This window comes from Pelophylax lessonae, assembly GCF_965119305.1.
Source record: "Pelophylax lessonae genome assembly, chromosome: 10".
In the NCBI taxonomy this organism is placed as follows: Eukaryota; Metazoa; Chordata; class Amphibia; order Anura; family Ranidae; genus Pelophylax; species Pelophylax lessonae.
This window is the reverse complement of record NC_138777.1, coordinates 215,529,358-215,544,919: the sequence shown is the minus strand read 5'-3', so window position 1 is coordinate 215,544,919 and position 15,562 is coordinate 215,529,358. Positions and strand designations below refer to the sequence as shown.

General features: G+C 47.8%; 1 protein-coding gene across 1 annotated transcript in view; it reads right to left on the bottom strand.

Moving 5' to 3' along the window:
• PEPD (peptidase D) overlaps positions 1-15,562 on the bottom strand; it is a 293,993-nt gene that overhangs the window by 13,791 nt on the left and 264,640 nt on the right. Inside the window, exon 12 of the mRNA XM_082270438.1 lies at positions 8,609-8,757. Within this exon, the coding sequence (XP_082126564.1) occupies positions 8,609-8,757 (149 nt within the window). The remainder of the gene's footprint in view (positions 1-8,608; positions 8,758-15,562) is intronic.

The following is a 15,562-nucleotide window of genomic DNA, read 5'->3' as shown; positions in this document are numbered from 1 at the left end:
GCACCCCTGATGTTTTGGAACTACATTTCCCATGATGCTCTTGCATTATGCAGTGTAGTTGAGCATCATGGGAAATGCAGTTCCAAAACATGCATCATCATCATCAACTACACTTCAGAATGCAAGAGCATCATGGGAAATGCAGTTCCAAAACATCCGGGGTGCCAAGATTCACCATCACTGGCCTAGGCCAACGCACATTCGGCACCGGCACTTTTTTATCTTCTATTTATTTTCTCCCATGTTTGTCACTCTTTCACTTTTGTGTGTGCTTTTCTCACGGATGAAGGGTGTGAGTCCTCGGGCTTACCCTGACATCTAGGGGGAGGATGTGTGGCCCTCAGGTTCCTTCCTCCTCTGCCCCTGGGGGGGTCTCTCTTCGGGAGAGCCCCTTGACCAAGTATTCTTCTGCTGCTCAGAAGAACGGGGTCTACCAGGCCTTCTGGCTAGGCAGACCATGGAAACCCTTTGTCACTGTTAGAAGCCTTGTGCCCTGGGGAATCAGGATAGAGGTCCTACCACTTTGGGGAATGGACTAAAAGCACACCCTTAACCACTTCTGGACCGGGAGGATTTGCCCCCTTATTGACCAGGCCATTTTTTGCGATTTGGCACTGCGTTACCTTAACGGACAATTGGGCAGTTGTGCGACGCTGTACCCAAATAAAATTGATGTAATTTTTCCCCACAAACAGAGCTTTTTTTTGGTGGTATTTGATCACCTGTGTGATTTTATTTTTTGCGCTATAAACAAAAAAAGAGCGACAATTCTGAAAAAAAAAAAAAAAAACAATATTTTTCACATTCTGCTATATAACATTTCCCAAAAAAAAAAAAAAATTAAAAATAAAATTATTTTACCATTTTAGGCCAATTTGTATTCTGCTACATATTTTTTTACAAAAAAAAATCGCAATAAGCGTATTCTGATTGGTTTGTGCAAACGTTATTGCATCTACTAACTATGGGAAAGATTTATGTCATTTTTATTGTTTTTTTTTTTTACTAGTAATGGCGGCGATCTGCGGTTTTTAGCGGGACTGCGACATTGCGGCGGACAGATCGGACCCCTGACTGACATTTTCTACACTTTTGGGGGGACCAGTGACATTACTACAGTAATCAGTGCTAAAAATATGTACTGTTACTGTACTAATGCCATTGGCCTGGGAAGGGGTTAACCCAGGGGCGATCAAATGGTTAAATGTGTACCTAGGGGTGTTTCTCTAACTGTATGGGGGCGTGGCTTGTGAAATGATCATAGAGACCTGTGATCCTATATAGAAGGATCACAGGGGCTCTATGATCATTCCAGAGAGAACAACAGCTGACCGTTCTTCTCTCTCAGCGGGGAGCGATCGCGGGTGTCAGGCGGCAATCGGAGCTGCCTGCCCCGTGCATCAGAGTTCAAAGCTGCCGAGTGGGGGCGGGGGCGCGCCGGCGGCGGCGTGCACTCGCCCCCTAGCTGCAGGCGGTTCGCGCAGGAGGGCCAGCCTGCCACAGTATTTCTGCGGCGGGCGGTCCGAAAGCGGTTAAGTGCACTTTTTAGTGTGTGTTCACATGCACGTTTTTTGTTCACTAACAGGTTGTTTTTTTTTTGTAGGTTTTTGCACCACCGCAGATTTAAAAAACTGTGGACACTGATGTGCTGTGTTTGTGAGTACACATCTCTTTTATCATTATAATAAAAGTTATGGCAAGGTAATACGTAAGGCTTGGTTCTTATTTTCCAGTTTGCTGTATCTGGCCTAGACGGAGGTCTGGAGGTGTCCTCTGTCTCCCCGGCGCAGGTAGTCCATGTCCCAGGACGGAGTACAAACACAGTAGAAGGTATAGACAGTCCCCGCCATTGTCACCAAACCACAGCCCCGCCGCAGTCCCGTTGTTGTTTTCCTGCACATGGCTCAGGCCGGGTCATATTTCTTCCACCTCTCACAATGAACATGGCTGCAGGATTTATGGTGTTATTGGTCTGCAGACAGGAGGTGAGGGGTCAGGGACTCTGGGAAGCAGACGGTCTGCAGTTCTCATCTCAGATATTCAGTGGCTGGAAGGAGATAAGGACTGTTAACAAATCGCCAGCTGTCCTTAAATGTTCCGACATTCAGCTAATGGTGGTGAAAGGGGACCGGGACCATGACATCTCCTGAACTGCTATCCCTGACAGGTCCTCCTAAAGCTGCACTCCGGGCACAAACACTTTCCTTTACATATATTCCTCAATAGCCAAAAAGGATATAAATCCACTTTGTGAGCACCGAATGCAGTGCCGGGACAAGGTCACCCAGAGCCCAGGGCCAACATGCCAAATCCCCTCCCCTCTTCCAAGATGTATGAGCATTATGTGTCAGCAAAATTTACCCCCCCCTCCCAAAAAAAAAAAAAAAGCAATAATCTGCATGCTTACCCCCCAAGTAGAAATTCCCCCTTCTACCAGTACAAATCCAACACCCTGCTGAAATCCCCCACTCTCAGCACAAACCCACCCCCCCAGCTCACATCCGCTCTTTCTCCCAGTATGCCCCCAGCACAAATACCCCCTCACCACCCAAACAAAATCCCCCCCCTCCCCTTCCAGCACAAGTCTTCCACCCCTCAAATTTCTTCTTCAAGCACAAATCCTATCCCACTCCAAATCCCCCTCCCCCAAGCACAAATTCCACTCCCCATCCTAGCACGACCCCCCCCCCCAAATTTCCCCTTCTAGCATAAATACCCCCCAATCATCCCTACCTCTCAAATTTCCTCTTCACGCACAAATTCTATCCCTCCCCCTCTCCAAACTCCCCATTCCCCCCATCCTAGCAAAGCACAAATCCCCCTAAATTTCCCCTCCTGGCATAAATACCCCCCCATCATCCCAACTAGCACAAATTCTACCCCCCCCCCGAAAAAAAATCCCCTTCTAGCACAAATCCGCCCCCCCCCCTCTAGCATATCACATTTGCTAGCACAAATCCCCCCTCCAAGCACACCTTTCCAAATCCCCCCTCCTAGCACAAATCTTGTTCCCCTACCAATGCAAATCCCCCCAAATCAACACTCCTAGTACACTTCCTTTCCCCATCTAGGAAAATTCTTACCCCGCCTTCTCAAATTCCCCCCAACAAAAATTTTTCTTGTGGTGTGCCCCCCCTCCCCACTTGATACCACAGTGCCCAGGGCAGCAACTTCTCCTGCCCACCCCTTGTCCTGACTCTGACCGAATGCCTTTGTGGGATGGGGGACAGACCATGCTTAGTCAATGTGTGTTGGCATAGCTGGGTGATAACGCAGGAGCACAGTTGCAAGACAATAGGTTGCCACCCTATTACAGAAAGTGCCTGCACAAGAGCCTTCATGGCAGGATCTGCCAAATGACATGAACATGTTGAAGATGATGCGAGATGTAGTAATTAGGTGTGTGTACAATATGAACGCCATCTCTTTGTCTGTCCTATTGAAGAGTAAAGCTGTCTATGGATGTTGACAAGTCAGCAAGTGACCATACTGTCCAGACAGGCTGGGTCCAAGGACAAGGCCAATGCCTAAAGCAGCATTTAAAAGAGAACAGCTTGTATGAGATTTTAATGATCTGAGTTACATCTACCTTAAATTTGTTCTCGTCACCCAGAAAAAAAAAAAAGAAACCCGTCATGTGACTTTAGTGGAACGACGGGGCTTTTGACACAAAGGACGGAATAAGCATCTTTCACAATGGGACGAGCGTGTTATGAAGATCTGGATCTGTTGGTGACAGGGGAATCCAAATTGTTTCACAATCCGACCGAGGAGCGGGCAGAGTAAAATCAGACCAAATAAAAGTTACCCGAGTTCAAGTCTGGAATAAAGAGTGATGAGCCCGCGGTGTATTTCATATACAGACAGTCATAAATATTGGGACATCTACACAATTCTAATCTTTTTGGCTCTACACACCACCACAATGGATTTGAAATGAAACAAACATGATGTGCTTTAACTGCAGACTTTCAGCTTTAATTTGAGGGAATTTACATCCAAATCAGGTGAACGGTGTAGGAATTACAACAGTTTGTATATGTGCCTCACACTTTTTAAGGGACCAAAAGTAATGGGACAGATAACAATCATAAATCAAACTTTCACTTTTTAATATTTGGTTGCAAATCCTTTGCAGTCAATTACAGCCTGAAGTCTGGAACGCATAGACATCACCAGACGTTGGGTTTCATCCCTGGTGATTCTCTGCCAGGCCTCTACTGCAACTGTCTTCAGTTCCTGCTTGTTCTTGGGGCATTTTCCTTTCAGTTTTGTCTTCAACAAGTGAAATGCATGCTCAATCGGATTCAGGTCAGGTGATTGACTTGGCCATTGCATAACATTCCACTTCTTTCCCTTAAAAAACTCTTTGGTTGCTTTCGCAGTATGCTTCGGGTCATTGTCCCATCTGCACTGTGAAGCGCCGTCCAATGAGTTCTGAAGCATTTGGCTGAATATGAGCAGATAATATTGCCCGAAACACTTCAGAATTCATCCTGCTGCCTTTGTCAGCAGTCACATCATCAATAAATACAAGAGAACCAGTTCCATTGGCAGCCATACATGCCCACGTCATGACACTACCACCACCATGCTTCACTGATGAGGTGGTATGCTTTGGATCATGAGCAGTTCCTTTCCTTCTCCATACTCTTCTCTTCCCATCACTCTGGTACAAGTTGATTTTGGTCTCATCTGTCCATAGGATGTTGTTCCAGAACTGTGAAGGCTTTTTTAGATGTTGTTTGGAAAACTCTAATCTGGCCTTCCTGTTTTTGAGGCTCACCAATGGTTTAAATCTTGTGGTGAACCCTCTGTATTCACTCTGGTGAAGTCTTCTCTTGATTGTTGACTTTGACACACATACACCTACCTCCTGGAGAGTGATCTTGATCTGGCCAACTGTTGTGAAGGGTGTTTTCTTCACCAGGGAAAGAATTCTTCGGTCATCCACCACAGTTGTTTTCCGTGGTCTTCCGGGTCTTTTGGTGTTGCTGAGCTCACCGGTGCGTTCTTTCTTTTTAAGGATGTTCCAAACAGTTGATTTGGCCACACCTAATGTTTTTGCTATCTCTCTGATGGGTTTGTTTAGTTTTTTCAGCCTAACGATGGCTTGCTTCACTGATAGTGACAGCTCTTTGGATCTCATATTGAGAGTTGACAGCAACAGATTCCAAATGCAAATAGCACACATGAAATGGACTCTGGACCTTTTATCTGCTCCTTGTAAATGGGATAATGAGGGAATAACACACACCTGGCCATGGAACAGCTGAGCAGCCAATTGTCCCATTACTTTTGGTCCCTTAAAAAGTGGGAGGCACATATACAAACTATTGTAATTCCTACACCGTTCAACTGTAGAACCCCCACTGGCCAATCAGCTGCTGCTGTACAAAGACAAAATTTCCCCTTCCTCTGTTCTTCATCTACTGGGTGCGGGAAGACAAAGACATCCTCGGAGAAACTCCCCTCAGACCTCCCAGCATTGTCTGCGCCACCAGAGAGGTTTTTGTACTGGAAATAGAAAAACAACAGCAGCAAAAAAAAAAAAAGCAAAACAGTAGAATAATACAACAAAACAGCCAATGCTCTCCCACCAGTCATGATCTGTCTGCATTGCATAGAGAAGCACAGAGATCTGGTGATGACATCACTGGGACTAAGATAAGGTAGGAAATGAAAACAGAAATGTTTTATTTAACACGTTGTTAAGGGAATTTAGGAAGAGTTAAACTTCAGCTTCAACATTTGTAATGCAGTAGAAGAGACGGGTCCTCTTTACCAGGCAGCAGAGTGTGGTGTGGATGTGAGTAGTGGAGGAACGGCGGCTCTCCGGAGTCTTTCCTAATAGCGGCTTATTATCTGAGTATGTGGAGAATGAAATCCCCATTTATCCCTCCTGCCATGTTTGTTCTGCCAGCCCGGCACTGCCATCCTGGAACATTCGGCTGATTAATAGGACGTCTTGTTTATACAAAGTATCCTAATGGTGGGATTTATTATCGGATGCCGATCGCTCTCACCGCACCTCGGCTGCTGCCATATAGGAGAAAGGTGGCCTCCCGGCTGTCTGCGCTTCCACCTCCCGCTTATCCAGTATTTATCTTCATACGTGGGCCGATTGTCGGTCTAATGACCCCATTCACCTCTCAGGTTTGTGTAGGAAAAGAAAAAAAAAAAATACTCATCTCCCCACCACAGTGCTCTCTTCCCTTACCTGCAACACTGCTGTCCTCAGCCTCTGCTTCCTTCCCTTACCGGTCACATGACAGTCCTCAGCTTCTACTCCCTGCCCTTACCTGTCACATAGCTGTTCTCAGTTTCTGCTTCCTTCCCTTACCTGTCACATGGTTGTCCTCAGCTTCTGCTCCCTGCCATTACCAGTCACATGGCTGTCCTCCACTTCTGCTCCCTTCCCTACTGGTCTCATGGCAGTCCTCAGCTTCTGCTCCCTTCCCTTACCAGTCACATTGGAGTCCTCAGCTTCTGCTCCCTTCCCTTACCGGTAACATGGCAGTCCTCAGCTTCTGCTCCCTTCCCTTACTGGCAGGGTCGGTGCTAGACTATTTTATGCCCTAGGCAAGACCAGCTACTTGCGCCCCCTCCCTCCCCCCAAAAAAAGGGAAGGGGTTAAAAACTCCTCTATGTGACCCTGATTTGATGGTTCCTCCATGTTATGCTGTCATACCCAGTGACCCCCATATTGCTCCATTTCACACCCGGGGACCCTAATGTCCCTCCATGTCACACCCAGGGACTTTGATGTTTTTCCATGTCACACCCTGGGACCCCAATATTACTCCATGTCATGCTGTCATACCCACTGACCCCGATGTACCGCTATGTCAGATCCTGATGTTTTTTCATGTCACATTTGGGGACCCTGATGTTCCTCCGTGTCACACCTGGGGACCCCAATCCCCCATGGCACACCCAGGGACCCCAATTCCTCATGGCACACCTGGTGACCCCGAACCCCTGTTAAACGCAGTGGCTCCTGGTGGAGGGAAAAGCAGCAGTCAGAAAGCTCCGCACGTCCTTCATCACCAACCTCCTCAGACCATTCTGGTGCCTCGTCGCTTCTGCCCCAGTAAAGGTTCCGCCCTCCAGTGCCGAGCTCTGGCTCAGGTTCAGCTTTCCTCCGCTCTCTGCTTAATATCGACCCAGGCAAATAAACGGCTGCCCACCAGCTCAGTGCAGAGAGCCACTTCCTGCCCGGGGTTAAGGCCACTCAGCTCCACCTGAAGAGGATCATCATGCAGGATGCACTCTGGGGGGCTCCCTTCTTGCCTTTTGGGGCCCCTCCAACAGTGGTGGATAGCCAGGGCCTGGTAATTCCACCACTGCCCAAGACACTTGGCATCTTCTGCTGTCCCTTCCCCCACCCCCCACCCCCCACCTACGCCCCTCGCCTCAGCTCACAATAATCATTCATGATGGAGAATTCATGATGGAAAGAGAGTGCCGACTCCTGGCTGCGCCCCTAGATGGCAATGCGCCCTAGGCGGCTGCCTAGTTTGCCTAGTGGAAGCACCGGCCCTGCTTACTGGTCACATTGCAGTCCTCAGCTTCTGCACTCTGCCCATACTGGTCACATGACAGTCCCCAGCTTCTGCTCCCTTCCCTTGCCTGTCACATGGCAGTCCTCAGCTTCTGCTCCCTTCCCTTACCGGTCACATGGCAGTCCTCAGCTTCTACTCCCTTCCCTTACCAGTCACATTGCAGTCCTCACCTTCTACTCCCTGCCCTTACCTGTCACATAGCTGTTCTCAGTTTCTGCTTCCTTCCCTTACCTGTCACATGGCAGTCCTCAGCTTCTGCTCTCTGCCCTTACCTGTCACATAGCTGTTCTCAGTTTCTGCTCCCTGCCATTACCTATATATGGGAGGGGAAGTGTGGGACTTTACTTGAGGTACATGGGGGAAAAACATGTATCTCCATCCCTAATCGAGACATAGAAAAAAAGGAAGGTTTGGACTTTAAATGAGGTTTGTTACTATACCAGGGCAAGGTGTGATGGGTAATCACACCAATAGAAGGCACCAAAAATAGTAAATAGGCAATGCCTGACGAAGGGGCACGCATGCCCCGAACGCTAGCACAGCCCCGCTTCCGCCGGATGTAATGAGGGAGAAGCTGTCACGGCGACAGGACACCAGGAAGCGCCAGAAGCCACTGACACAGCCAGGACCCAGGGCTGTCTACACCTCTCCTGCCTCCCCTGCAGTGGATCGGATGACTTGCTGTAAAGCCTGCTTTCCTATCACTCATGTGAGTGCATTACCTTTTATGCCAATAAAGGACTGTTTTAATACTACACTCAGGTGGCCCTGCTCTGTTCTCTCTCTTTTATTAGTTCCAGGGATTCCCGCACTTTAGAGGGATTACTTCTCACTTTCTGTTTTTGCTATGGGACAGGAAGTGAAGGGAAATCTCCCCCAATGGGACAATAATAAATAAAATAATAAAAAATGTCAGGAGTTATAACCTTTCCTTACTCTATTCAAAATGAAATAGAAAAAAAGTTTTAGCGTTAGTTCTACTTTTATTTCCTTTTGTGAGTGTGTATTTGTTCATTGATTTTATTTGCGTTAAAGTAACTCACCGGGTTTCACAGCATTCATGACGGCACGGGATGACTTGAGTACGGCTTCATAGATGGCTCTCTGGTCGGCGGTGAATTTCCCATTGGCGGGGAAGGAGCAGGTGATGTCCGAGCTGTAGCAGTAATATTCCCCTCCCATGTCAAACAGGCTGCAAGGGACAAGAGACGAACATTGAACATTTTATTTTTTACTCTGCTTATACCGTATTAAAGGAGAACTAAAGACAAAACTTTTTTCTATGTTCATGTTTAGCAGACGCTCGGGTTAAGCACATTGCGGATCAGATGGACAGATTGCTGGGGGGGGGGGGGGGGGGCAGGGGAGGACCCAGCTCTCATGGTACACGTTGGTACCAAGGACAGCATTAGAGGAAGATGGAGCGCCCTAAAAAATTATTTCAGGGACTTGGGGGATATATTGAAGAAAAGGACCTCCAAGGTGGTATTCTCAGAGATACTGCTTGTACCTCGAGCACCACAGAGAGGCAGCAGGAGCTCAGAGAACTTAACCACTTCTCGACCGGAAGGATTTACCCCCTTAATGACCAGACCATTTTTTGCATTTCAGCACTGCGTTACTTTAACTGACAATTGCACGGTTGTGCGACGTTGTACTTAAATAAAATTGATGTCCTTTTTTTCCCACAAATAGTGCTTTCTTTTGGTGGTATTTGATCACCTGTGCGTTTTTTTAAGAGGGACAATTCTGAAAAAAACAAAAAGAAAAATATATTTTTCACTTTCGGCTATATAACACCCCCCCCCCCCCCCCCCCCAAAAAAAATGAAAAATCTAATTTTTTATCCTTTTAGGCCAATCGGTATTCTGCTACATAGTTTTGTAAAAAAAAAAAAAAATAATCGCAAAAAGCGTATTTAGATTGGTTTGCGCAAAGAGAACCCACTCGGCTGTCATTACAAGGAGCGGGAGGGGACGTCCCCCCCCCCCCCTTCCCGCGGCTCGCCCGGGTCTCCCGTCCCACCGGGAGACCGGGGAATTCTACCTTCACGGCCGCCGCAGACCCGATCAAAGCCGCATTTGGCTCTGATCGGGTCTCCATGCAAAAACCCACATCTGGTTACTCGGCGCCAGATTAAAAAAAAAAACTGACAGCATTCAAAACTTGGCGTTTTGAATGTTTTTAAGAACAGAAGAGGGGCTTGGGGGTTTTTTAGACCCCCAGATCCCTCCACAAGAGTATCTGTGTAAAAAAAAAAAAAAAACATTTTTAAATGTCTGAAAATATCATCCGATACCGATATGCGATGACCAAAATATCGGTAGCGGCAATAAAAAAAAAACAATATCGGTCGATCACTACCTTCCACCCTATCTATATTAGCCATCACAATGCTCCGTCTTGTTGGATGAAGCTGCCTGATTTTTCAGCCCTGTGATATGAATCTTTGATTTGATGTGATTTGAACCTGTTTTCTGCATAAGATATTCTCATGCTTGTCAGCAATTATATGATAATGAGATTGCATTCATTGATAGGGAGATTTGCCAACAGTGTGCCACACACCCTAACTGCAAATTAGTTGAATACCTGTTGATGAAGGAAGAGGCAGCTGACAGAGGTGACGGTTTAAAGGAGAAGCAACTTCTTTTGGCCCTACTTCTCCTGTAGGTTACAAGAGAGTATTTCGTTCTCCACATTACTGTGACCTGTATTCAGCCGACACCGAGCTAAATATTACCGTCAGCTGACATCATTCAGTGCAGACTCTGGAGGGATCCCGACTTTAGGCGGCTGGGTTCATACTTAATTCACATGTGGCTCACAGCAGGGATCCAATGCGTTCCTGTTCTCTGTTTCAGGGACGAATCAGGTCCAAAGTTTTGTCTGAATTCGGACCTGAAACGGAGCCAAAGACGCACCCCTATGCAATTCGCTCCGCAGCCACCCAGGAGATGTGTGAACCGGCCCCATTGAGAGCTGGTCACAGTCCTCTGGCATGTGAAATGGATGCGGGGAAACCCACAATCAATTTGCACAAGTGTGAACCCGGCCTGAGTGTCAGGATCCACACTGGCTCAGCCTCTCAGTGCACTGCTGCAAGGCTGAGCTAGCCGCTACCGCCCATTGAAACGGCCTCACCATTCCGGTGAGCACTAGATGGTCAGAACAGAGAGCCGGTGGCTGACAGGTCAGAACAGAAAGTCTGTGACTGACAGGTCAGAACAGAGAGTCGGTGACTGACAGGTCAGAACAGAGAGTCGGTGACTGACAGGTCAGAACAGAGAGTCGGTGACTGACAGGTCAGAACAGAGTCGGTGGCTGACAGGTCAGAACAGAGAGCCGGTGGCTGACAGGTCAGAACAGAGAGCCGGTGGCTGACAGGTCAGAACAGAGAGACGGTGACTGACAGGTCAGAACAGAGAGTCTGTGACTGACAGGTCAGAACAGAGAGTCTGTGACTGACAGGTCAGAACAGAGAGTCTGTGACTGACAGGTCAGAACAGAGAGTCGGTGACTGACAGGTCAAAACAGAGAGCCAGTGGCTGACAGGTCAGAACAGAGAGCCGGTGGCTGACAGGTCAGAACAGAGAGCCGTGGCTGACAGGTCAGAACAGAGAGCCGGTGGCTGACAGGTCAGAACAGAGGGTCGGTGACTGACAGGTCAGAACAGAGAGCCGGTGGCTGACAGGTCAGAACAGAGAGCCGGTGGCTGACAGGTCAGAACAGAGGGTCGGTGACTGACAGTCACCGCTCACTGAAGACCACCAACTGAGTGGTCAGTGGTCATGTGATTGCTCGGCTCTCAGTTTTAGAGGCAGAGGGGGGTCGATCCTGCAGCCACCTAGGTGAGTATGTAGGTTTGTTTATTTCAAACACCATACTTCTCTTTTATTGACAGAACAATGGGCCGCTCTCACCTGCTTCTGTCTTTCACAATACAGCAAATACACAGAGGAAGAGAGCAAATTGTCCACCTGGACTGTGCTATATACCAGGCTGTGATGATTACCCGCTAATGAAAACTTGGGTCCTCAGTGAGTGTAGACAAAAAAAAAAAATGTATTCACCAAACTAGAGGCTAAGAACCTTCATTTACAGATTATTTTGGGATGAATTGTTCACTAAGCATTTAAGACTTTGTTTTATGTTTGCCAAACGCACAGGAGAAAATGCCAATGTCAACTACCTATAATGTCAATTTCCTAGATCAGTGGTTCTCAACCACTGGGCCATGGCCCACTGCCGGGCTGTGGCCTCCCTCCCCCTGGACCTCCAGCTAGCTGCATATTCCCCAATCTCCCATAGCACTGCCCAACTTCCCATAGTGGTCTGCAGTGCTCCTCAACCTTTCACAGTTCACCCAGGCCTCCTAAGAGCCCCCTACCAACCTCCTACAGTGCCCCCAGGCCTCCTAAGAGCCCCCCTACCAACTTCCCAGTGCCCCCAGGACTCCTGAAGGCCCCTCCTACCAACCTCCCACAGTGCCCCCAGGCCTCCTAAGAGCCCCCTTCCAACCTCCCTCAGTGTCTCCAAGCCTCCTAAGAGCCCCCTACCAACTTCCCACAGTGCCCCCAAGCATCCTAAGAGCCCCCTAACAACCCCCCAAAGTGCCCCCAAGCCTCCTAAGAGCCCCCTTCCAACCTCCCTCAGTGCCCCCAAGCCTTTATAAGAGCCCCCTTCCAACCTCCCTCAGTGCCCCAAGCCTCATAAGAGCCCCCTACCAACTTCCCACAGTGCCCCCTATCTTGCTACAAAGCCTCCAGCACCCAGCATTATCCTGCAGTGTCCCCCAACCCTTGTAGTGTCCTTCAGCCTCCAATACTGCCCTACAAAGCCCCCACCATTAGTCCCCTCCAGAAACCTCATCCTCCACAGGATCACCAAATCTGCTGCCAAGTCAGGACAGGACGTGAAGGAAAATCCCAATGGGACACAGATGTTACTAACAAACTGACGTGGTTATAAACCTCCATTATTCTATCCAAAACAAAATCTAACGTTTTTCCACTTTAGGTGAACTTAGTCATCAGCTTCTATCTCTATCCAGGTAACACTTCGCCAATTCTATACTCAACTTCCACTCTGTATATGTTCTACTGCAAATGGTTTCACCAGGGGTTTCATAGTGTGTCTTGGCAGGACTGCAGCCACTGTCCACATGACTCTGTGCAGATGGAGGTGGTCACAGTGTGCACATATAGGAACTGGAATATGTTAAATAAACGAACCTACTTAGCCTCAGCAATACTAAGGTTTACAGCGGCAATACATTGTTTCCATTATTGATATGGCGGGGTGGAGTGATATAATGTACAATGATGAGGAGTCACTCTGCAATAAGCTGCAGACGGGCCGCATGTAAACATGTGACATGGGAAGTAGGTGAAGAGTAGGTGATTCAGCATCACAAGATGTACAGACAGAAATGTGCCAACACCTGTCACTGCTGTTATTGTTTGTGAGGGCCTCCGGGGGCGCCAACCCAAAATTTGTGAGACGCCTGCCAAATAATCAGAGGAACAAATGACATTTCAGTATTCCCCACAGACTTCATAGGGAAACTTTCTGTCATTGTGCTTTCCTTCAAAACACAATCGAAAATCTCAACCGCGCAGACTGGAAGACTTGAGAGAGAAGAACCACAAAGCAGAATCACCGTCATTCCCTACGCACTCCTCTCCTGTATATACTGACCATCACTATACCCTCCGCACTCCTCTCCTGTATATACTGCCCATCGTCATACCCTTCGCACTCCTCTCCTGTACATACCGCCCACTGTCATACCCTCCCCACTCCTCTCCTGTATATACTGCCCATCATCATACCTTCCACACTCCTCTCCTGTATATACTGCCCATTGTCATACCCTCCGCACTCCTCTCCTGTATATATTGCCCACAGTCATACCCTCCGCACACCTCTCCTGTATATACTGCCCATCGTCATACCCTCCGCACTCCTCTCCTGTATATACTGCCCATCGTCATACCCTCCTCACTCCTCTCCTGTATATACTGCCCATCGTCGTAACCTCTGCACTCCTCTCCTCCTGTATATACTGCCCATCGTCATACCCTCCGCAATCCTCTCCTGTATATACTGCCCATCGTCATACCCTCTGCACTCCTCTCCTGTATATACTGCCCATCGTCGTAACCTCTGCACTCCTCTCCTGTACATATTGCCCACCATCATACCCTCCGCACTCTTCTCCTGAATATACTGCCTGCCATCATACCCTCCGCACTCCTCTCCTGTATATACTGCCCATCGTCATACCCTCCGCACTCCTCTCCTGTATATACTGGCCATCGTCATACCCTCTGCACTCCTCTCCTGTATATACTGCCCATCGTCATAGCCTCCGCACTCCTCTCCTGTATATACTGGCCATCGTCATACCCTCCACACTCCTCTCCTGTATATACTGCCCATCGTCCTACTCTCTGCACTCCTCTCCTTTATATACTGCCCATCGTCATACCCTCCACACTCCTCTCCTGTATATACTGCCCATTATCATACTCTCTGCACTCCTCTCCTGTACATACTGCCCACCATCATACACTCCTCTCCTGTGTGTCCTGCCCATCATCGTACCCTCCACAGTCCTCTCCTGTATATACTGCCCATCGTCCTACCCTCTGCACTCCTCTCCTTTATTTACTTCCCATCATTATGCACTCCGCTCCTGTATATACTGCCCACAGTCACACCCTCTGCACTCCTCTCCTGCATACACTGCCCATCGTCATACTCTCCACAGTCCTCTCCTGTATATACTGACCATCGTCATACCCTCCGCACTCCTCTCCTGTATGTACTGCCCAACGTCATACCCTCCACACTCCTCTCCTTTTTTTACTGCCCATCGTCATAGCATCCACACTCTTCTATATATATATATATATATATATATATATATATATATATATATATATATATATATACTGCCCACAATCATACTCTCCGCACTCTTCTCCTGTTTATACTGCCCATCGTCATACCCTTCACACTCCTCTCCTGTATATACTACCCACTGTCATACCCTTCACACTCCTCTCCTCTTTACACTTCCTACCTTCATACCCTCCGTACTCCTCTCCTGTATATAATACCCACCGTCATACCCTCTGCACTCTTCTCTTGTATATACTGCCCACAATTACACCCTCCGTATGCCTCTCCTGTGTATATACTCCCCGCTGCCATACCCTTCGCATGCCTCTCCTCTATATACTGCCCACCTTCATACCCTTCACACTCCTCTCCTGTATATACTGCCCACCTTCATACCCTTCATACTCCTCTCCTGTATATACTGCCCACCTTCATACCCTTCATTCTGACCAGTTTATAGAAATATAACACTTCAACGTGAGACAGTTCAATAATGAAAGTTTCCACCCGACTGTCAGTCTTTATGCAATTGTCCGTAGGGTCCAACGCTGACCAGTTTTTATCCTTCAGAGCTGCAGACCTAACCAGGAGTCTCAGAAACAGGCAATTTTTCACTGCTATGTACTCAGCACTGGTAACATTAAAGATAAAACAGCACCTTTGAATTATTTCATCCCGCTTACGACCACCAAAATCTTTCTTCGTACAGTATGTGTCAGATTCTCTTTGATGAGGTTATCTGTACAAAAGTAATAAAGTCTTCGACATTGAGTTCTTTCCTCCATGTGGATACAGCCAGTTCTCTCGGTGGATAAATACGTGTGCACACTCCTTCACCTACACTCATTATTAATAAAACCAGGCCGGAGTGTGGCTTGGGTAAACTAGATTTCATACAAGGGAAGAAAAATAAGCAGGAATGCAGTTGATCCGGTAGACACTCGTAACCTTTTTTTTTTTTTAACTCTGCGGAGATGAAACTTTATTGAGCGCGGCCGAATCAAATATTAATCTGTATCCTCCACCGTGTTCTGCCAGGTGGAATAGGGACAAGATGAAAGTGATATGTTTACAATATTGATGAGACG